The sequence below is a fragment of the Mustela nivalis genome, assembly GCF_964662115.1.
Source record: "Mustela nivalis genome assembly, chromosome: 1".
Lineage (NCBI taxonomy): Eukaryota > Metazoa > Chordata > Mammalia > Carnivora > Mustelidae > Mustela > Mustela nivalis.
The window spans coordinates 130728640-130752110 of NC_139020.1; the positions used below are offsets into that span (position 1 = coordinate 130728640).

At 49.2% G+C, this 23471-nt stretch overlaps 1 protein-coding gene and 1 long non-coding RNA gene across 4 annotated transcripts in view; one reads left to right on the forward strand and one right to left on the reverse strand.

The window, feature by feature from the left end:
- Positions 1-254: 254 nt before the first annotated feature.
- Positions 255-23471, reverse strand: part of RFTN1 (raftlin, lipid raft linker 1) — a 195758-nt gene continuing 172541 nt past the window's right edge. For both annotated transcript variants that reach the window (XM_082685095.1, XM_082685096.1), the window contains exons 8-10: positions 9916-10019; positions 7470-7551; positions 255-1611 (exon numbers count right to left, since the gene is read on the reverse strand). In XM_082685095.1, the coding sequence (XP_082541221.1) occupies positions 1216-1611; positions 7470-7551; positions 9916-10019 (582 nt within the window). In that variant the 3' untranslated portion in view covers positions 255-1215. The remainder of the gene's footprint in view (positions 1612-7469; positions 7552-9915; positions 10020-23471) is intronic.
- LOC309841741 lies at positions 20725-22103 on the forward strand. Of its 2 annotated transcripts, none has more exons than XR_014299285.1 (2): positions 20725-21513; positions 21851-22103. It is a non-coding gene; the product is annotated as an uncharacterized lncRNA (long non-coding RNA). The 2 variants fall into 2 exon arrangements; XR_014299286.1 differs by having other exon boundaries at positions 20725-21460.

Here is a 23471-nt window from a genome sequence, read left to right on the forward strand (position 1 = left end):
TGTCTCTACCACCCCGGGCCATGGGAGGTGGCTGTGCCCTGCCTTAGCAGGGTGACACCTGAATCCCACTTTCCATCTTCTTTCTATAAATGACAGGAAAGCACAGTGTGTTTCACTGCTTCTGCTGTTTTCCACAGGAACTTCATTTTCTTCTCCAAAATCATCATGCTGCCAGGAGTCAGCAACTTACTGAGCCTTTGGACGTCAGGCTAGGACTTTTCACTGTGACACAATACTCAGTACTTACAATGCACTAAACTCATAGATGATTTATTGCTTTAAGTAACTAAACAAGAAAGAGAAGAGACAGGCGGTTGTTCGGGTCAAGACAATCGGCATTCTCTCTCCACAGTTTGCCAGTTGCATCTACTTAAAGCCTGAACAATACTTTCTGGACAATATAAACACGTGATAGCATACATGGAAACAACTCGGCCAATGATACACTGATTAAAATAGCACATAACAAGGGCTCCCAACTGGCCGGGTTGCCCTGAAATGTTGGAAGGAACATGTGTTCGTATGATGTGCTGAGTACAAAACCCTTAAAAAAGTTTTTGGCATTAATACTAATACAGAATACTTTCTCAGACATTCTGCAAGAGGAGGGGCACACACAGAATTACCTCTTCATTTCCAGATTACCAGTATCTATGGGAATACTTGGAGAAAAGCTGGGAGGTGCGGCACCTCCCCTCCCCACTGTCATTTTCTCCACCAAAGCAGCAGGGTCTGTGGGGTGGAGATACTAGGGCACCTGATGGCCTCCAGGCATTGTCACATCACCAAGCAGCTGCAGAGAACAGCAGGGGATGGACGGTGCCCCAGCAAGGGGGCGGTGGTATGAACCACAGAGAGCCTTGATTTGTAGCCAACGATGGACTTGACTCAAATACTCCCTGGAGGCCCTGGGGGTGGACACAGGCACTGGCTGGTCCAGTCCCTCCTGTGGGACTGGGAAACGGAGAAGAAATAACTTGACCTCTTGCATTCTAACACTGGGGCATTACGACACATTTCTAACGGATGTGCGGAGACCAACACAGTCAGGGACCCAAGCCCTCGGAGGGCCCGGGTGAGCTCACAAGAAGAGGTCAAGCCAAGCCAAAGGGTAACACGGGACACTGGGGCAAACCGGCCCCCAACCCGGATGCTGGCACAGAGCCTCGGGTCTGCCGGCTCATCAGGCTTTCAACACCAATGCTCTATTCTAGATCAGTTGCCATCCTCCGAGGAAGGCTCTGCGGCCACTTCCCCGGCATCTCCCTCCCTGGCATCCTCCCCAGAATGGGAGTGCCCAGTGCAGCCCCCTGTGGGGGCCCTGCAGGGCCCGGCTGGACCATTTTGCACAGCTCCACCCTCCACGCAGAGCGAGTCAGGATGCTGCTTTCCTTCTGTGACCTCCTGGATGGGGACTTTGATCTCCTCAGAGGCCTCGTCATCCTGATGCGGGCCTGGCACACAGTTTCCCACGTCTCCGGCTTTGGAAAACTGGTCTTCTAAGTTCTTCTCGTTTTCTTCTGCTTGTCGCTTGTCTCTGGCGCTCAGTTTACCTTTGGATTTCCTCATCTGCCTGCTGTGCATGTCTTCTCGGGAGAACCGCCACTGGAACTAGAAACCAGAGAGGATGGGAATAAATAAACACAGGCTCCAAGAACCCAGAGCTTCACCTGATTGTCTGCTTGCCTTCCCACCCCCGTCACTTCCTGGGGCAAGACACACCATTCCCAGTGTTCCTGGAGCAGAGCATTACCAGTGCCAGACTGGAATCATGGCCCAAACACACCACACCCGCTGTTAAGAGCCAGCCTGATGCCTTCCATGAGCTGTGTTTCAGATGTGCAGTTCAGGAGTCTCTGGGGACGAGGGGTATGTCTTTCAGTTGGCTCTGGGAAAGGAGATCCTGACATCCTATCACTTGGAGAAACAGGATGGGAGAAGAGACGTGGGACCTGCCCGTCCTAGGAGCCAGGGCTCTGGGTACGTGCTTCCATTCTGAGTGAGCTGTGGGCTTACCAAGCACGGGCCTGCATTCTCTTACCAGATCACCAGAGTTAGAAGGGCACAGAACTTGGGGCCAACTGAAAAGGCCACCCCAGCTCCTGGCTTCCCACGGGGGCTGGCTAATACAGCCACTGCTGTGACTGCCTCACAGCCCAGCTTCTCCCCCTGCCCACTCCTGTGCCCTTCTTTCCCCACAGGTGTTCCCGGGGGCACTCTCCCTAAAACTTTCTTCCACCCAAATCTTTCAGAGGCTGCTCCCTGGGGAGCTTCCCTGCAACTAAGCATTTCTCCACTGACAGGGAAGTCAAGAGAGGCTCAGAGAGAATAAGGTTGTCCAGTCAGTAATGGAGCTGGGCAAGAACGGGTCTCCTTGAAACTATGAGGTGAGACTGGGCTCGAAGAGGCCCCATGATCATGTGCCCACACACCATAGACGTTGCTGTTGGGGACAGCAGTGGTGCTGAGGTCCAAAGTCAGTGTCCTGCATGGATGGCATGTGGCCTCCAGATGCCAGCCTGGCAGCCTCTGCTGAGGCATCTGAGGCCTCCCCTTGCCAGCACAGGGATCCTGTTGTTGGAGCTCAGGGCTTGGGTGGAGGAAGCTCAGACTACCCCATAGGGAAGTTAGCTGTCGGTCCTTGGGCAAGTCATTAATCTCTCCAAGTCTCAAATTCCTCATCTCTCAACTATACCTCCGGGGTCCGGTCATGCGGTGGTGGACGCAGACAGCGCCCCCTGCCCTTGGGCGGTGTAGAACCACTGGAGATTTTACCTCTGCCAGATGTTATCCTAGACTCTTATTTTCTTTTTAAAGGTTTTATTTATTTATTTATTTGACAGGGACAGCGAGATAGGGAACACAAGCAGGGAGAGTGGGAGAGGGTGAAGCAGGCTTCCTGCCAAGCAGAGAGGCCCATGTGGGGCTTGATCCCAGGCCCCGAGCAGAGAGCAGACACTTAAGGAATGAGCCACCCAGGTGCCCTCAGGACTCTTATTTTGTAATGCAAACCCAGCTCTTCTCTCAGGGTCAGCTCTTGCTAATGAAGCAGAACCTCCGTGTGTCCTCTGGAAGCCCAGCCATACCTAGTTTCCTATAGAAGATCACAGTTTGGTTGATTTGATATAAGCCACCAGGAGAACACACCAGCCACTTTCTCCAGGGACTACAGGGCAGAGGATTTGGGGCTGTAAGCACTGAGCTGGTGGACACGATCCCAGCCAACGTATTCTGTCCATCTTGGTCACCACAGGGTAATCCATCAAACCAAATGCCTTCTAGGACTACAGTCTTCTGTGACTTTATTTGGGCCATGGCGCCATCACTCAGTCCCCCTGCTGCCTGGGGGGCCCCCATCCCACCACAGCTGTCATGGGTGCTGCGGCCGAGTTCCGAGGAGGCCCTGACTCAACTCTCCCTTCTTCTCTAGTCTCTTGTGGAGGCATTCTCCTGAAGCAGAGAAGCAGCAGGAGCCCAAACCCAGGAACATCTGAAAAGCGAAATGTTCCAAAGTATAAAGGCAGACTGCCAGCAGGTACCCGCCTGCGAAGGAGTGAACACATACCAAGGTGCCAACCATGTCTCTCACACTGTGACAAGGTCTCCCATGGCCCTGAATCTCCAAAGAAGTATTCTCACTAGTCATGGTTAGTACGATTGGATAGATGAGTGCGTAGAGCTTCAGGGAGGTTGAGTAACTTGCCCGAAGTCACACAGCTAGAAAACAGCCTGTTGGAACTCAGATCCAGGTGTCTCTGGTTCCCTACAACCTCATTCTTTTTTTTTTTTTTTTAAGATTTATTTATTTGACAGGGGCGCCTGGGTGGCTCAGTGGGTTAAGCCGCTGCCTTCGGCTCAGGTCATGATCTCAGGGTCCTGGGATCGAGCCCCACATCGGGCTCTCTGCTCCACAGGGAGCCTGCTTCCCTTTCTCTCTCTCTCTGCCTACTTGTGATCTCTGTCTGTCAAATAAATAAATAAAATCTTAAAAAAAAAAAAAGATTTATTTATTTGACAGAGATCACAAGTAGACAGAGAGGCAGCCAGAGAGAGAGAGGGAAGCAAGCTCCCCGCTGAGCAGAGAGCTCGATGCGGGACCCGATCCCAGGACCCTGAGATCATGACCTGAGACGAAGGCAGCGGCTTAATCCACTGAGCCACCCAGGCACCCCCCTACAACCTCATTCTTGGTGGAAGAAAGGCTTTAGGCTCTCGCCCTAGGGGCAAGGAGGAGAGGAAACAGAGGGCGAGGCCACGCCCCTTTGAAACCGCTCAGCCCCGCACACAGGTGCCTCCCCTTTCAGACTGTCTGATGTCAAGTGGCATCTGCTAGGTCAGGTGCTTGGCTCATTAGGCCAAATAGTCAGCTAATGGAAATACAGATTTCCACTAGTCATCCATGTCAGAAAGAAGTGTGCAAAAGAAAAAAGTCCTTCACTTGACAGCAGTGTGGGTCCAGAGTTTCATGTCAGCAAGGGCTAATGGATTTAATTCCCACATTTTAAAAACTGTCTGTTACCTGCCCCCACTTCAAGGAGTGTAGCTGGAAGGAAGACTTGGGTGTGGGAGAAATCATCTATTACCTCGGATGGAGTTTAATTACTTGCTTTGAAAGCCCCACTCACAAAGAAGTTTCTTTCAAATGCTGAAAAGTCTTGACGGGAGAATTTTCTCCACTTTGCTGATTAAAAGAGGCCTCAAAATGCTGTCCTTGGTGTGCCAGCCTTGTTGTCCCTTTCCTTAGATTTCAATCCAGACAGAACATGAATGTCCTGGGCTCACACATTTCATTACTTATACATACAAAGGAGGAGAGAGTCTGAGGCAGAGGGAACAGCCAGAGCAAAGGCCCTGTGGCAAGAAGGGACACAGAAGAGCCTATAGGCCACAGTAGCTGGAATGCAGAAGATGGGGACTGTGGCAGAAGAGCCAGACCACACATGGCCCTGTGGATCTCATGCAGATTCCTGTCTTTATCTTAAGAATTACACAATGCTTTAGGAACATTTAAAGCCGTGGGGGGACAGGATTCCGTGTGCTTCTGTAAGACATTCCCTTAGCTCCTAGTAGAGGACATATTTGAAGGGGAGACCTGTTACCAGAGGATTAGAGTTGTTGAGGCCCAGAATGGTGGGGAGAAGCAGAGGGATTCAAGTTCCTAGGATCTAAAACAGACATGTCTTGAGGATAGAGTGACCATGGCCAGTGATGGGGAGTCAAGGATGAGCCCTGGGTGGGCGGATGTCTCTGGATGGAGGCAGTGCCCTTGTTCCAGGTGGGGGTGGGGCTGGCCAGGTCACAAGTCCCCTTGAGATGCTGGGTAGTCATTGGGTCCGTGGTGCTGGGTCAAAGGGCAGAAACAAGTACTGAAAATGCGAGTGTGGGAGTCATCACCTAAAAGGGTCAGATTTCTCTTTCTGGGGATGAATGAGATTTTCTAAGAAAGAGACCAGAAAGAGAGAGAGAGAGAGAGATGGGGCTGGGTCTGAACCACCTGCTGGTAGACCAGGGCAGTGCAGGGCCAGAGCCCAGACAAAAAGGGGCTTCAAGAGGCAGAGGGTGGTCAAGAGTGTCAGTGCTTGGGGGACCCAGGCATGGTGAGGACTTGATGGAGTTATTGCCATGGTCACTGGGGTACCCACAGCTCGCCGGAGCAGGTTGCCAACCTGAGTCAGCAGCAGAGCCACTGGCTGGGACCGTGAGAGGGAGACAAGCCATCTGGCTGTGAAGTCCCCCCACCGTACCCCACGCCCGGACTCCACTAGTGAGTGAGGTGACCTCTCCAGGTCACACAAAAAACCTGTGCTCCACAGAAACCAAACCCATGAATGAGCAGGAGGTAAGGAAGGACTTCAAGAGTGAAAGCAGCCACCCACTTCAGCACAGCTGATTGGGGTTGGAAGAGTCTACTGATCAGAAAATAGATGACTCCATCCTCTCGCTTTTCCCTCAGGGAAGTTGGTCCACCTCCTCACGGCAGCTTTAAAAATGCTCCCTCTAAAATCTGCTTGTCTCCCTCCATGAGCCACACAGACTTCATACAGAAATTAAACCCCAGGGCTCTCCTTTGGGAACCGCCCACATTCCAACCGGGAAGGGCTGGCGGGAAAAGGCAGCACCGCCTCCTTCTTTTAAAGGCTGAGTTGGCGTGTTTTGGCGTCTGATGGCAGCCTGGCTTGTGCTGTTGTTGAATGTCACCGTGAATGCACACAGTCCCCAGGAGCCTGGGGCCGAGCGGTAGCTAACGGTGGTCTAAGGAAGATCCATCTTCCAGCCGGCGGCTGACTGCTCCTGGTGGTTAATGGTGACTTCAGCGGTTGCCTTCTGGCCCTCTGCTGCTGTCACCTGTCACATTAGCGTCTTGGAGCTGAGAGAGAGACCTTCCTCTGCATTCTACACCATCTGGCTTCAGGTCGCCTTCTCCTTGGCGTTCCTCCCAGGAGCCCCCCCCACCAACCCCGTGGGTTTGCCGGCTGGCGAGGGGCTGCTGCAATCTGTTCGCTTGCTTGTCGCCCCTGTCCAGGCTCCATGTCCAGAGAACATGAGGAACTATGAGGGGAGCACAGGAGGGTGCCAAGCATGAGGAGCAGAGCAGGTCTGTCAGGCCCTACCAGAGAGCACTGCGCTGGCCAACAAAGTTGGCTCAGGCGGACTTCAGGTGACACCTAACTTGGGCTCTTGCAAGTCCCCGACTCCCTCATCTCTTCCCGAGCAAATGGCCGATCACCCACAGGAGAATCACCCACCGGCTGTGAAGTGTGGGGTAAGAAGCATCAAAATCATCTGATGCAAGGAAGGGCTTGGATTTGATTTCTGGGAACATGGGGAAAATATCTCAGAATGGCCACAGTCTCTTAGCACAGCTGTTGTTTTCCAGGCTTGGTCATGTGCTGTCCAGGGAGGGGATGAAGGCCCCCAGCAACCCCCAAGACAGCGGGGCCTGAGGACTCTGCTGCAGACTGTGTGTCCACACCAGCCACTGTCACTGAGAGTGACACGGGGTTGGGGCACGCCAAGGAGCTCTGGGAGGGCCTCCCTCTGCCAAGATCACCGCACTTCTGATGTCCTGAGGGATCCAACAGGCTGCAGCCAGAGCTCGTCATGGGATTAAGATACAGAGAAGCTGGGCACAAACTCAAGCCCTGGGCACAGACTCAAGTACCCCGGCCGGAGGCAGCTGACTTCAGGCCCCTATTTTTAGTTTAGTGGGAGTATCTGGTCTACATGCGTGTCCGACAGAACGGTTCTACTCTGCTCTCTGACCTGACAGACAAGGCATCCCCTGCCCAGCGCCCCCACCTGTCTCTTTTCAGCAGCCTCAGGTGTGCTCCCGTTTGCCAAGGCGCTCAGATGTTCCTCTGAGAGCCCTTGGAAGTCGGAGCCAGCTGCCCACTCAACTGTTACAGAAAATCCAGCTGCAGAGGAAGCCCTGCCAAGGAAAACTGAAAAAGGCCATCAAGGTCGCTTACCTTTGATTCCTTCTTCTTGATTTTCTGAGGTAGACACGGTCTCTGAAGAAAGACAATTTGCTTGGTGGATACATTCCCGTCCCTAGAACACAGAGGTGAGAATGAGCCATTAACCCCAGGCCAGCCCCAAACCTCACCCACGTGCCTACCCCTAAGGTTGTTGAGCCCGAGCACCGACAGAACGGAGAACTGCCACCAAACAGGGAGAGGTCAGCAGTCAAGAAGCACTCGTCCCAACCCAGGCCATCCACCCGGCCCTTGCTTCCAGGGGGCTCTGCGAGGGGCTCAACAAAAGCTCTGTGGGCATCCCTACCAAGTCAGCTTCATAGCTGGGGGCTCCCCTTCCCTTGATGTGAGGTAACAGCTGGCATTGTGGCCAAATGATGACAAACTGGCTTCTTCCGTGAATCTCAAGAGGTAGAAGCTTCTTCCAACTCTGTCTTTGGGAAGGAGCCAAGGAGAGGTCAACTTGGCCCAGGATAGGTGGTGAGCCTCCCAGCTGCCTCTACGGAAGGCTGGCTGAGCACAGGGGCGCGGCCATGGGCCTGATTCAGCCTCACTCCTGCAGGCACAGGAGAGGGGTGCTAAGGAGCGCTGCTCATTTTTCTGGCACAGTGAGTGCACTTTCCTCTGGGCCCCCACAGAGCAGCCTTTAAAGATGGCAGAAATATTTGTGAGGGAGATCGCTGTCTTCTCTGCTGAGGCAAGCGCCACTGCATGGAATGTCGGAAGGAAAGGGGGGAGAAAATGAACATATTTTGTGCTGGGTCTGGGCTGGGTGATTTCACACATCACGGCTCATTGAAGCCTCACCCCCGAGGAGTGAGTAAGCCCACTTGGAGTAAGCCCACTCCAAAGAGTGGGACCACAGCCTGTCTGTAAAGACAGGAGACAAAAGCTCATTTAAGGAGTGGGCTTGAGTTCTCACAGTGAGGATTCGAGCTCAAACCTCCCCAGTTCCCCGAGCTCTCCACTCCACCACGAGGAGGCGAGGAGGCGTGTGCAGCACAGGGAAGTGGAGGATTAGGGGGATTACTGAGCAGGTAGAGATCTGAGAGGGCGACAGAGGCACCTGTCTGTACCCTCTGGGTTTAGAGAGCTCAAAACGATTGGGAGCTTCTCATTCAAATCCAGTTCTCATCGTGACTCCTGTCCTTTGGAGTGGGTGGTGGAGCAGGCTTTCTTCCATCTTACAGACAAGGAAACTAATTCAGAGAAGCTATAGGACTTGGCCAGGATGGACAGTTAGCAAATGGAGGGGTCTGGACCTGGGTTCAAGTCTGCATGTCCCAAATCGAGGGTTTTTTTCCCACCCTGGTTCTTTCCATCATTCCGTACCCACAGAAGTCTTGGTTGTAAGGCACCATGGAAGCTCCCAATGGCCTGGGGCCAAAACGTGGCTGCAAACAGGTGCCTGGTAGTGTGCAGACCCACTGTGGTCCAGTGTCAGGAGGAAGACACGCTGAGAGCCCAGATGGCCTCCTAGAGCGACCCAGGAAGGAAGGCACGGATTGCCCCCATCATTCTCCACCCTGAGTCTGGCCTCTGCGGCTGCACGGCCCTGTTGTCCCCCCAGATCACCAGCCTTGCCTCATGCCGGCCATCACCCTGCCTGGCATAAGAGACAGGAGACTCAGTCTGGAGACTGAGGTTCTAGTCCCAGTTCTGCAACTTATTGGGTGCGTGGCTTCAGGTATGTGACAGAGCATCTCTGAGCCTCAGTTTTCTCATCTATAAAATGGGAATGATATCTATGCTTATAACCGCATGAGATAGTTAGGAGAATTCATTCAGATAAACCCCAAATACAGATGAAAGGCCTTTCAGGGACATGCCCACGAGGTCCAGGGAGGGTGGGCTGAGCTAAGGTGGACAAATGCCCCTAAATGTGAAACTGTAAGGGGTGCCACAAGCCAGGGCCAAGACTGCAGGTCTTTACATGCTCTTTGTGGGACTAACCACCAGGGCCATGATCTTGGGTGAGTCCTTCAACCTCCCTGGCCATAACTTCCTCAGCTGCAAAATGGGTTCAGTGAAAAGACTTCACCTTATAGGACTTTTTTTTTTTTTTTTTTTTGAGTACTAAATGAAATTTTACATGCAAGGTACCTAACCAAGCCAGAACAGGGCATGCAGTAGGGGCTCGATTTCTTTTGTACCTGAGAGCCCTGGGCCCCCACAACCCAGGAGGCTCACCTTTGACATGCTTGGCAATCACAGTTCACTGGCCAAGAATCCCCATGTGGGAGGAGGGGCAGGGGATGCCCTGAGGGTTGGGGGTTAAGGATCTGAAATCCCAGCTCTGTCACTTCCCAGCTGGAGAGTCTGGTAACCACACCAGCCTCAGAGGTTGTCACAGGACGAAAAAAGTTACATGCGTCAAGGGCACAGCCCCGAGCTGGTGCTGAGTGATAACGATGATGATGCCGAGGCCTGTTGTTGTTACCTGGTAGTCTTGACCACGGGAGTTGGTAGCACACAGGTGAGCTGCCAGCCATAGGCTGCCAGGGAGTTCAGCAGGGGCACATAGTCGGTCTGCACCTCGACACCCTGGGGAAGAAAGGCCACCATGAGGGCTGCGGCTGCCCCAAGTCAGCACCTGGGTGACCCAGGGGGATGTTCCATCAGCCAGCAGAAGCTAGGCGATGGGGCAGGAAAGGGCGGGGAGCCCGGCAGCCCGGAGGTCCTGCCCCACAGACCCCACTTGGGCGGGAACTAGAGCCAGAGGATTAATGCGTTAATTTGGTTCTATTCTTGCGTGGACAGATAGCCTCCGGTGAGTGTCTGCAGAAGCACAGTCACCTGGCCTCAGAGCCGTATTCAGGGCAGACAACAACACACCTGAGGATTCCGGAGTGCGTGCCTGGGAGTTAGATCACGTTTCATTCATGATCAAGTTGTTCACATCCAGCCACGGCAGCAACACAGACGAGTGCACGCATGCACACACACACACACGGGAGCTTCACTTGTGTTACACAGCCTGACACGAATGGGCTGATGAGCGCTGCCTGTGTTCTACTTCAGATCAGTGTGTGCACCTGTGTAGTGGCCTCTGACTTGCCTTTCTTTTTTTTTTTTTTTTTTTTAATTATTTATTTGACAGACAGAGATCACAAGTAGGCAGAGGCAGGCAGAGAGAGAGAGGAGGAAGCAGGCTCTCCACTGAGCAGACAGCCCGATGCAGGGCTCGATCCCAGGACCCTGGAATCAATGACCCGAGCCGAAAGCAGAGGCCCCAACCCACTGAGCCACCCAGGCGCTCCTCTGACTCGCCTTTCAATTGAGAAACTCAGTCCTGCCCCTGCGAGAGAGTACCGCGCTGTGAGGCCACTGCCCCTAGTTCCACGTCCGGCTCTCTCACTGCAGCAGGCCTCATTTCCCCCTCTGGGCTCCATGCAGACGCTGGGGGTGTGGCCCCCGCCCTGCCCACTGTCTACAGTGGGCTCCCCGTCTCTATGAGGCTGGCTTCAGAACTACAGAAAATCTCAGACAGGTTCTGATTCCTTCTAACCACCGCTAGTCAGCGAGCATTTCAGAGTGGTTGGGACAAAGGTGAAGGAAGGCACAGTTCTACTGCTAGTGTTCACAGCTGGAGGGGGCAACAGCACAGACAGGCAAGTGATGGGAATACAAGACGGCCCACGGGCAGGGCCACGGGGCTTCGAAGGTCAGCAGAAAAGGAAGGATGCCAGACGTGATCAACACAGGCTTCCTGGGGCCCAAGGGCTGGGCAAATATTTGACAGGTGAAGCTGGGGAAGGGGCATTCTAGGGGGAGAACCCCAGCATGTACAACAGAAGATTCCACTGGGCCCAGAGCACCAAGGAAGGTGGCTTCACTTCGGAGTGGCACTGCTCACAGCAGGACCACAGGTGGTGACTGGCTGTGTTGCTGGAGGCTTTTTGGGAACAGAACGAGCTCATCTGGTTGCTCTGAGCTAAGGGGCTGGAAGACAGATGAATCTTCCCTCTTCAAACGGCTTTTGAACTCCTATTGCTGGGCACCCATCCCAGCGTAGCTACCAAGTTGCCTGAACTCCTGGCAAGTAATTGATCCTTTGGGAGACTGTTTCCTCAACTATAAAAAATAAGCTTTGTCCTCTGACAGTGGCTCTCAAAATGTGGTTCCCCAAGCAACAACAATGGCATCAACCTGGGACCTTGTTAGAAATGCAGAGTCTTGGGACCCTGTCGAGACCTACCAGATCTGAAACCTGGGGGTTCTTTCTGTTTGAAAGAACCTTCTCAGTAGTTCTGATGTACAAGTTACAGAAGTACTGCCTGGGTAATCAATTAGGTCTCTCTTTTTAAAGATGTATTTATTTATTTATTTGGAGGGGGGTGGGCAGGACAGAAGGAGAGAGAGAGAGTCTTAAGCAGACTCCAAGTGGAGCTCAGAGCCAGACACAGGGCTTCACCTTATGATCCTGAGATCACGACCCAAGCTGAAACCAAGAGTTGGACGGACATTCAACCCACTGCGTCCCCCAAGTGCCCCTTAACTCGGGTCTCTTCTGATGACAGAAGAGTCTAATTCTGTGGCCATATCCAATCAGCTGTTACCTCAGAGCTAACCTTCTCCATCCTTCTCCACTTGAGAAGGGAAAGTAGAGGCCTCTGAAAGGCCCAGTTCTGTGAAGGAATTGGGGTGAGGAAAGGGAGAGGAAAGGGGGAGGACGGGTAAGCGAAGGAGGGGGAAGAAAGGGAGGCCCCTTAATAAAAGAGGCAGGAGCAGAAAGGGAAAAGAGGAAAGGAGAGAGGGGTACAAGAATAATCACTTGATAGATGGGTCAGGAGGGTCCCCATTCTGACCCCTTCTCTGAAGCCCCCACTCAGGCCCAGGGATGGCAGATGACCCTAGTGACACCCCTTTCTGCCCAGCCTCCTGGACACAAGAGGAACTCCCATCCACACCAGCTGGCAGTATCTTTCATGCTGGGCCCGGCCCTCACCACCTGCTGGGGCTGCTTTCTCCCCGACAACCCAACCCCCATCCCTGAATTCCCGATTTCAAGACAGGAGGAAAAAAGTGTTAAAGCCACACTCTCAAGCTTTGCGAGGTTATGATTACTTGGGCCTATCAAGAATAACCTTCCCACTTTATCAAGCACTGTGACAAACCCGCCACAATCAGACAGTAGCCATGGCAACTAGGACAAGCTTTGGCGCCTCACAAAGCCCTGAGTGGCAGAATGGAGTCCTTTTATTAGTGGCTGCGGCCCGGCTGGATTTTCTCCGCGGGCACCCAGAGCAGCGAGACAATGGCCAGCCCCCCGCTGCAGCCTGACCTGCCCGCTAACATGGGGTGAGCCTGGGCTGTCTCTATTTTGCTCTATGTTTATTTCGTTTTGTCACTATCTTAAAGAGAAAGACAGCAGGTTTTCTCCCAAACAGTTTTTTCCCTTCAGGGTAAGGGATGTCAGCCAGAGGGTGCAGAAGCACAAAGACTCGGAGGACAAGAGAAAGCACAACAAAAACAGAACCCTGCTTTCGAGAGTAGTGGTAGTAATCCGGCCTTCACGTGGAGAGGGGAAAAGTAAAATACAAATGGTAAGGGGTGAGGCGGCAACCCTCTGTCAGACTCCCCCGCCCTGACGGTTTGGGGTGGTCCTGATTTAATGAGTGGTTAATATGGTTTTCCGTAAGCATCTATCAAAGCCCCTTCACGTATTATCAATACCGTACGCAGACGACGTTTCTAGCATATGACATGAGCCCCAAGCAGTCAGGGGAAGAGGCTTTCAAGTCCATTAGCTCAGAAAGGTGGTAGAAAACCTAACTGGATGGAGGCTCCCTTTGATCTGCTTTTCTGTGACACTCCAGTGAGGACAGAAAAGCACAAACAGCACTCCAAAGACAGCCTGCTTATCAAACGGAAAGACATTTCTTTCTGGAAGTAGGAGCACAAATTTTAATTAACTCTCCATTCTCCTGTGTGGATCCGTAATCTCCGATCACACCTGGAGTGCTAAAAAAAAATGGAGCATGTCCTGTGGTTTTTCAACTCCTGTAAAAGGAATTCATTTGTATTTATGGCTCTTTTTTCCCTTTGTTCCCCATAATTTCTCCAGTGGTTGCAAATCAACTAAGGAAACAGACATCCAACACAACCTTCCCTTACCCTCCAAAACTCATGACAACAGCATGCAGAGTTTCTTAAGAAATGCCTTTGTCTTTTGATCATTTTTAAAGATCCTCCATTCAGGGAAGTAATTAGGAGGTAACACACTGGTCCAGTGAGAGAGTTTGTATCCCGAATGTCAGTTTGCTCTTCTCTTTTCTCCTGTTTCAATCTGTGGAAGCAATCTGGGAGAAAAGCAGTTTCAAAGAAAAGACTTGGCTCCTTCTACACAACTGTGTAAATGGAGAGAGAAATTTAATTTCCCATATCTGAGAAGTGTGTGCGGGACCAGCACTGGGATGGTCTCCATGCCTGAAAAAACAGTGACGGGGAATGTTTGCCCCTGTTCTCGACTGCCACTGGGTTGGGCCCTCGCCTTTCATGGAGAGGGCATGTGAAGGTACAAAACTGCAAAAGCATGTGTCATGTCTTTTGAAAACCTGCTGCCAAAACACTAATGCTCAACACTCACTGGCTGGGTATGCATATGCTACTGTTTCTTAACTTACCAATTTTAGATATCCTTTGGTTTCCTACCACGGAAGATAAAGCCTTCACATTCCCATACACATTTCTTACTTCCTCTTTCTTAGTGCCCCCAAATGGTCCTAGTAATTCTAATCAAATCAAAAGTTAGTGTTTGTGTTATTACAACTTTGCAGATGTTACTCAATGCTGGGTCAAGAAATGCACTGTGATCTGCCTTCTTTTTCACATGATAGAGTTAATCATGTCCTCAATTTTTTTTTTCTTCTTCACATGTCTGGTTGTATGTGAACCCATCACTAATTTATTCCGTATTCTCCAACACCTCTATTCTATGCCCACTGATAAATATCCCATGTGCCTAAATACATTAGTTCTGGGGGTTTTTTTTGGTTCTTTTTTTGTTTGTTTGTTTTCCTCCTCCAGTAGAGACATCACTTCTGGAGCTCTGTGCACTCTTTCTCCAATCCTGGTCTGGCCGCTTTCCATGGCTGTGTTCTTCTCCCACTACTATCTAAGGCTGGTGTTTTCTTTTTCTTGGTTTCCTCTACATATTGCTATAGTGCGTGCTCCCATGGCTTCCCGGGAAACAAATGCTCTGTAAGTCACTTGAACCTGCGCGTTAATAAAAGTGTCATTGTTCTCACCCTTAACTAACAGTTTGGGTACAGAAGTCTGGGCTGAAACCTACTTTTCCTTTGAGATTTTTCAAGTACTTCTCCACTGGCTTCTAGAGATCCACACTGCTACGGAGATATCTTTTTTGATTGCTAATACTTTACAACCTCGTGAGCTTTGTAAGCTTTTAGGATATTTTTCCCCCTGAGGTGTCAGAATTTCACAATGTGCCTTGGGGTGGGTCATACACTTGATGACCTCACCATCTGAGGATTCTTGTCCTTCAGTTCTGAAAAGTGTTCTTTTATTTTCCCTGGAGAGTTTTCCTTTTCTCCATTTTCTCTCTTTCTGGATCTTCTATAAGTCAAAATGGAGGGCTGATATTCCCATGTTTTTACCCCTCCCCATTTACTTAACTCTTTTTATTTTCCTTCTGAAAGATTTCCTTTCTCTTTCAGCCTTTTTGTTACCTTTTTAACTTTTCTGCAGCCTTATTTTTAAGACCCCAAAGCTGCAGAGACGGGAGCTAGGACTCTTACCATGATAACATAAGGACTTTAAACCACTGCCCCGGTTGTCAGCTTTGCAGTTCACTTCCCACCGTCCCATGGTCATTTCTGCTTTGAAAACCAGAGCTTTTCTCATTTTCTCACATGGCTCCTTGTCTGTTAGGTGACAGCTTCCTGTACTTTACTAGGCCAATTAGCATCTGCTATTTACTTTCCTTTTCTAAAACTGTGTTGAAATCATTCCTCTTTTCTACTTTCTCTTCTAATGTTTTTGTTCTTGTGGATACCTTACCTGTCTATCTATATGCCTGCCTGCCTATCTATCTATCTATCTAGCTACCTACCTACCTACCTACCTACAGTCAGTTTTCATTATTCATGGGAATTCTGTTCTATAATGTTGCCACAAGAATTACTGAACACTTGGAGCCAATGCTGCAGAGGAAATACAGGGTTAGGTTTCTTTGAGCTTCTGCTGACAGCATCTTCATCAACTGATCAATACAGAACCTTGTTTTATGTGCATTTTTGTTTAAAGACACCTTTCAAAATATATTTTGTTGATTCATTACCTTTTGAACATACAGCCCAAAGCGCTAGAACTCAAGCCTGAATAAAACTTACCTAACACGTGTCTTTGCTCTGTAAGGCACACTGTAGCCTTCTTATGCCTAGAAATACCAGACAACACTTCAGCATGAGACTTGGAGCCACTTTAAATAGCAAAATCAACAATATGTGAACAGTATGTGAAAAGTGTGGCACTAAGTAGACTGCAAACAGGACACTTGTTTATAGTATGAAAGCTAAACCAGAAAGGCAGAGCATCTCCTTAATCGGGAACAAGAATGTCGGCAACTCAAATTTTTTGCCGCTCTGCATATGCCGGCAAGTAATGGTGAAAACAACAAGAGAACAGATTTGGGGATTACAAATAAATTTAAGCAAGTAGGATTTGGAAATATAGAATCCATGAACAATGGAACTGAGTGTAGCATCTATCTCCATGCCTACCTCCTATCATTCCTTTTGTATCATTTCACTGGGATTTTTCAGAAGAAACAGATGCCTGTGTGCAACTCCCCACACTGAACACAGCTTTATTATTTTAATTTTAATTAAAATAATTAAACTGGAAGCCCTTTCTAACTAACTTAGAGTCTGGAAACCATAAAGTAAAAATAATAAATTTGGTGACATAAAAATAATAAATTTGGTGTCTTCTGCAAGACAAAAGACAAGCTGTGTAAAGTCAAAAGACAAAAGACAAGATGGGAAAACATTTGTAGCTCATATTACAGATGAAAAGGGAAGAGCTCCTAAAATTTGATTTAAAAAATATCCAATAATCCAAGTTTTAAAATGGACACAAACAGGAAGAGAATCACAAAAAAAGGAAATTCAGATGCCCATTAAGCACAGAAAAAGAAAAACACCACATCCCATAGTAAGAGAAATGCAAACTAAAAACTACTGAGATCTCAATTTCTATCTATCATATTGGGAAAAACCCAGAAGTTTGACAACCACGTTGTTGACAAGGCTGTGGGGAAGTGAGCATTCTCAGACACTGCTGGCAGGAAGGCAAATTGGTTCAACCTCATAGAGAACAATCTGACAGTATCTCTCAAAATTGCAGATACATTTACCCTTTGACACAACAATCTCACTTCTGGGAACTGATCTGTATCTATATCTCTCTCTATATATATGCATAGTGACAAATGTACAAAGTTATTCACTGGAGAACTGATTGCAATAGCAAAACACTACAGATTACCCAAGTGTCCATCAATATCAGGCTTGCTAAATTAAATTATGTTTTATGCACATGATGATTGGGGGCCTGGGTACTGGCTGATCACGTGCTGAACAAAGGTGACCAGGACAAGGAGGACAATGAGGGAGTGAATTCATTTTAGACATGCTGAGTTCAAGGAACAGTGTCCAGGAGGCAGCTAGATGAGATGGGACCTACAGCAGAAAGAGTATGTTCACCCACTCCCACAAATATGTCTACGCCTCAATCCCTGGACCCTGGGCCCATGTCATCTTTCATGATAAGCGAGATTTGGCAGATGTGATGAAGTTAAGGATCTTGAGAAGGAGAGATTATCCAGGCAGGCTCAATGTCATCAAAAGGGTCCTCTGAAGAGAGAAGCAGGTGGTGGGGTGTCGGGGAACGGGGTCAGTCAGTCAGGGAAGGAGGTATGCGGATGGAAGCAGAGGTCGGAGTCACTGGCCCCAAGCAGGATGGTCTCTCCAAGTTGAAAAGTCAAGGAACAGGGGCGCCTGGGTGGCTCAGTGGGTTAAGCCTCTGCCTTCGGCTCAGGTCATGATCTCAGGGTCCTGGGATCAAGCCCCGCATCGGGCTCTCTTCTCAGCAGAGAGCCTGCTTCCTCCTCTCTCTCTGCTTGCCTCTCTGCCTACTTGTGATCTCTCTCTCTCTGTCAATAAATAAAATATTTAAAAAAAAATAAAAAAAATAAAAAAAAAAAGAAAAGTCAAGGAACAGATTCCCTCCCACTATCTCCAGAAAAAATGCAGTTCTGCCACCACCTTGATTTCAATCCCTTAAAACCCATTTTGGATTCCTGACCTCCAAAATGGTAAGAGAATAAATCCCTGTTGTCTGAAGCCCACAGCAGCAGTAGGAACCTAATACACAGGTAAAGACAGGGACAGGTAAGATGAAAATAAAGAGATGGAGGGGAGAGCCAACACTCAGTAGCCGCAAACTCAAGGAGCCTCGAGTTTGGCTAAGGAGGCTCAGGGAGCTCCTGGCAAGCAGGTGAGGGAAGAATAAAGAAAACACAGACTGGAAGGACAGAAATCAGCCCTTGAGTAGCCAGGGTGGGAAACAGGTCTAAAGAGAAAGACTCACACCATCAAATGTCACAAGAGGGCAAGAAACCCAAAGCCCGAGGGATTATTTCTGCAGTTGACAGCGAGGTCTTGGGAGACCATGGCCAGGACTTCTTAGGAATTCTCTTCTCCTGCAGCAGGAGATCCTGATCTGGGGGCTGTGAGGAGACTAACTCGGTTCCGCCACCAGATGGAAGCCACCATGTGCTGGAGGGAAGGACAGAGGAAGGAACGACTTGCCCCTTGGCTTTCTCTGGGCAAATCTCTCTGAGGCCAGCTGGGGCTGCAGCAGCCCTGCCTCCCAGGCCCTCATCTTCCCTCCTCCCCGGGGCCTCCCGCGGGATGCAGCCCCTGCCAGCCAGAGGGAGGGGCAAGGACTCTGGGGCCGGCTGGAGATGTTGTTTTCCTCTTTGTTTTACACACAATGCCCCAGAAAAACATTTTCCTGATATGTAATTAGGCCAACATAATAGAGTCTAAGAAAGCAGTCGGTCTCATTTTAGACAACTTTGGCTTTCAGAACGTTCAAAGAGAATATGTTAAAAAAAAAAAAAAAAAGCTTAGTTCTCAGATGTAGAAAAGAGGGCAGATGAAATGCAGGCGGTGTAGAGAGTCTTCCAGCCCAAGACTCTTTATCCACCCCTGCTGCTTAATTCACGTCTTTGCCCGATTTTCTCCACCATGCAAGAAAGGTAACTGGCTCTGGAGCACTTTGAGAGCCCAACAAAATAATAATGATCGTCGTTATTGCTGTTTGAGATGCATTGTTTGCACAAATGGCCCCAATTATTGCCTCCCTGTATCCAGGCCTCTTTACAACATAACTCTGCATAAAGAGGGAGAGTCCATTTCTCCACTCCTTAAGTCCAGTCTGGCCTTGTGATTTTCTCTGACCCACAGAATATGGTATGACCACAGAATAAGGTATGACCTTATGGGAATTCTGAACCTGTGCCTTGAGGGCCCTTGCTGCTTCCACTTGCTCTCAGCAATGCTGAGAGCCCCGCTGATGCTCTGAGGACAAGCCCAGGCTGGCCAGGCAGAGGATGGCAGACGTCTGAGAGATGCCATTTTGGGCCTATGAGCGGCCGCTGAGGCCTATGTGCGGGACTGGGTGGGATGAGTCAAGCCTAGGCCAGAACAGCAGCGTCACCTGGCTGATCTGTGGACTCACTAGCAATAATAAAGGGTTGTTATTTTAATTTGCTAAGCATTAGCTGTTTTATTCCACAGAAGAAGCTAACTGCCCTGTTCTTATTACTCTAGGAAGAGCCAGATGCTCAGGCAAATGTCTCAAAGGAAGACCATCACGAGAGTCACCTGGTCTAACTTGAAAGAAACCCAACTTAAGAGCTGCGACTGAATGGAATTCAGAGTTTTATATTTTTCATCACACTCGAGGCTGGCACACCCTGCCCTCACTTCCTCCCTGCCAGCCACTCTGTGACCTCGCTTTACACCCAGAGCCCTGAAGCCTCGTTGCTGATAACCCATCACAAGGCCCAGCACAGCACCCCTCCCCCAACCGTCCCACCCCGGCTACCCTGGGAGGGAGAGATAAAAACCCCCACTGGGGAAGAGCAGCCCTGCTTGAGACGCCGCTCTGGCTTCTCCTAAAGAACCATGCACGCCAAGCTGGCAGGAAAACCGCACCTGCACGGGCAAGATAACACTCTCCTGGATTCAAGGATGAGCAGGGTGATCTGGTCCTGGTATGTGTGGGTTTCTCTGAAGGTGGGAAAGGGGTGGTGGGTGGCAGGCGATGACGGGCCATACACGCTATCGGAGCTGTCTGCTGACATGCCCCTGCCCCCTCGGGGCGAGATCCCAGGAGGCATGTTACACTATAGGGCTCAGGGATTATGCTGGAGGTGATGAGGCTGCATGTTTTGAGGTTAGGGGGTGACGCCTGGGCAAAACTTGGGCATTAGTGGGAACATCCACGGCCACAGTTCCGAGTGCAAACAGTTAAGCAGCTCAGAGCCGCTATGTCCTGTTGGCTGCTCAGCGGGACCTCATACTGTCACAGCATGGGGCTTACGTCTCCAGAAGCTGACATTTCACACACATACTGAATGCATCAGGGGCGAGCATGTCCTCCCCAGCAGACTTGGAAGCAGCTTTGTTTGATAACAATTAAAAAACGTTTTCTCTATCTAGGGACTTGCCAAGTCCCTCCCACTTGCGTTGATGAGCGAGGAAATTAGGCTTTCTGGGAGTAAATAGGATTTGCCACTTTATTACTCCCTCTTTAGACAATTTGAGGTGGATGGAGGATCATTTTCTAACCTTTTTAATTTTTTTCACCTTATCAACTACCTGGAAAAGAGGATTTAAAAAGTGCTTTCCTGGATATAATAACAGGATATAATTTTAAGTATTTACTGAGGAGTTTTGGGGACTGGAAAGTTTGTCTGCAAAAACCCTAGAACTTTTTTTTTTTTTTAAAGATTTTATTTCAGAGAGAATGAGAGAGAGAGAGAGAGCGAGAGAGCATGAAGTGGCAAGGAGGGTCAGAGGGACAAGCCGACCCCCCCGCTGAACAGAGACCTTGATGCGGGACCCTGGGATCACAACCTGAGCTGAAGGCAGATGCTTAATTGACTGAGCCACCCAGGTGCCCCCAAACCCTAGAACTTTTTTAAAAATTATTTTATTTTTTTGAGGGGGAGGGGCAGAGGGAGAGAGAATCTTAAGCAGGCTCTACCCCCAGCACAGAGCCCTACATGGGGCATGATCTCAAGACCCCGAGATCATGATCTGGATGTAAAATCAAGAGGCAGGCACTTAACTGACTGAGCCACCCAGGCCCCGAAAAAACTCTAGAACTTTTAAGACTATATCAGAATTACCACCTTCCTCTACAGTAGAGAGGACACCTTACCAATAATCAACAAAATGCTAACCCTGGGGGTTAAAAGATGGAGCTAAAGGGCTAAAAGATGGAGCTAAAGGGCTAAAAGATGGCCCCTAAAAGATGAAAAGAATCTTAGCAGAAGAGGAAAGGGAAGGAAAGGATTATTCCACTGTTGCTGTGCAAACAAACAGAGTTAAAGAAAGCTGGGTGTCTTGGTGTGTTGGGCTATATCGGCCTTGGGTTCACTCTGAAAAGAAAGTGGGTAAGACCCTGATGCTGTGCAAAGCTCAACACAACAGATTTTCTCTCCCTGACTTTCTCCACCTGGTGCATTCAAGGTGCCACAGTCCCACTTTGGCATTTGGTCAATACTCTCTAAAGTCAATTTTCTCTTCCTGGTGACCCAATTGTCAGCGTCTAGTTGCTATGGTTACCATGATTCCAACCCAGCTGTCTCTCTGTGCTCCCTTCTCCCTCAGGCTAAATTATGTTGCACGAATCCTGCAGCATGTCCTCTGAGGACGTTGCTCCTGGTAAGTGGACTTGTAATAGAGCATCCAAGAAAAACATCCAGCCTTCAGGACACGTCAGATCCCTGACTGTTCAGTACCCCAAGCCCATGAGTCCTTCCATTCTCTCTGGCTCCCTGCTCCTCTACAACCTAGAGGTAAATCCACCAAAGCCTGTAACAGCTCTCTTGGGTTCCCATCAGCATCTTCACAATGACTCACCAGAGGACGAGATGATGAAGAGCCAAACAAAGTCGAAAAAATGAAAATGATCTCAGAGAGACTGGCCAACTCTACTTGGTGTCCTCTAAAAAAATCCCCCTCTCACCCACTGTCTCCTGCCCTCTCACTTCATCTTATTAATCATTACTTGGCACAGATTTGTTTACCTATTGATTGCCCTTTCCTTCACAGGAACGCAATCTCCACAGAGGATTTTATTTATCCCATTGCTGAGCAATCCCAAGCACCTGGGGAAGCGTCTGGCTCAAGTGAGTGCTCAATGAAGAGTTGCTGAGTCCATGAATGAATGCACCTGCCACTGCATTTTTGGGGTGGGTTTTGCTGTTGCTGTCCTATAGTCTCCAAGTCTTATAAAAATTTCTGTCAATCACATTCAACATTGATGAGACATGAGTTTACCATTAAAAAATGTCAGTTAATCCGCCGGAAGGGTTTGATACCATTCTCCTGGGTGTTCTGTATGTGGAAGCTGGAAGTAGATCCTTGTATGAAAATTAAATGCACAGTGTCACATGCTGGTCACCAACCATTAAGGCCACTGGATGTTTTAGCAAAAATTACCTGGTAAATTATTAACTGGCCACACACCAATGCTTCCGTTCCCTACACCTGTGCCACGCAGCGTGTTGCTGCCTGTTAACCAGAAGACAGCATTTATTTCCCCAGCTCTTGAACCTGAACTTGGGCTTGTGACTTTCTTTGGACAATGGTATATTAGCAAATGTGAGGCAAACCAAGGCATGAAATAAGCTAGCACACTGGGGCTCTTGGGAACGCTGTAACTGGAATCGTGTGAAGAAGCCCGGCTAACCTTCTGGGTTATTGCCCCAGCCAATAGCCAGCCAACCACTGACCACAAGAGCGAGACCACTCTGGGCCACCCAGATATCAGCTGAAGCATGAGAAAGCCCAGGAAAGATCAGCAAAGGTGCTCCAGAGTGGAGCACCTTTTGGGTCCTAAGTAGACCCAAAGAATCACGAGTTAAGTAAATAGCTGTTGGGAGCTATGAAGATTGGAATGGTTTGCTACACAGCAAAAACCGATACAGACTAGAAAACAAAACAGCCAATTTAATAGAGACAAGTCTATCTGCTTCTTTCAAAGGTATTTTGTCCCTATAGGGGAAGGTGGCTCCACAGAATCTCCTGGCCCAATCAAGTCTGAGGGGGGCAGTACTTCTGTGATGAGCCTTGACCTTTACCTTCTTGCCCAATGTCCCCTTCTGAACACTAGCAAGAACTTTCAAGGTAAAATAAAAAGTAACTTTTGTTTTAGTGGGATAAAAATAAAAATTGGCTATCTTAAAGAAGTATGGACCTATAAATCAAAAAATAATGTGAAGTATAATGATAAAAGTTAAAGAATATTCACGGTTGGGGCACCTGGGTGGCTCAGTCGGTTGAATGCCTGACTCTTGATTTTGGCTCAGGTCATGATTTCAGGGTTGTGAGATCGAGTTCTGCAACAGGCACCACGCTGGATGTGGAGCCTGTTTAGGATTCTCTCTTTCTCCTTCTCCCCCTGCTCTTCTCTCTCCCTCTCTTAAAAAAATATTCATGGTTTACAAGCACAAGAAAATGGAAATCCCCTAAAATCCACCGACAGAAAACTAATGAAGTAAATTAAAATATGATTTTTCACACCTAGAAATACTTTACAGCCATTTATATGGATGAAGTAGAAACAGTATGAACAGTATGATCCTAAATATGCAAATATAGACAGAATGTATACTAGAAGAAAATATACCAAGATGTTACATTGTTACGTGGCTCCTTTCTCAGTGATGAT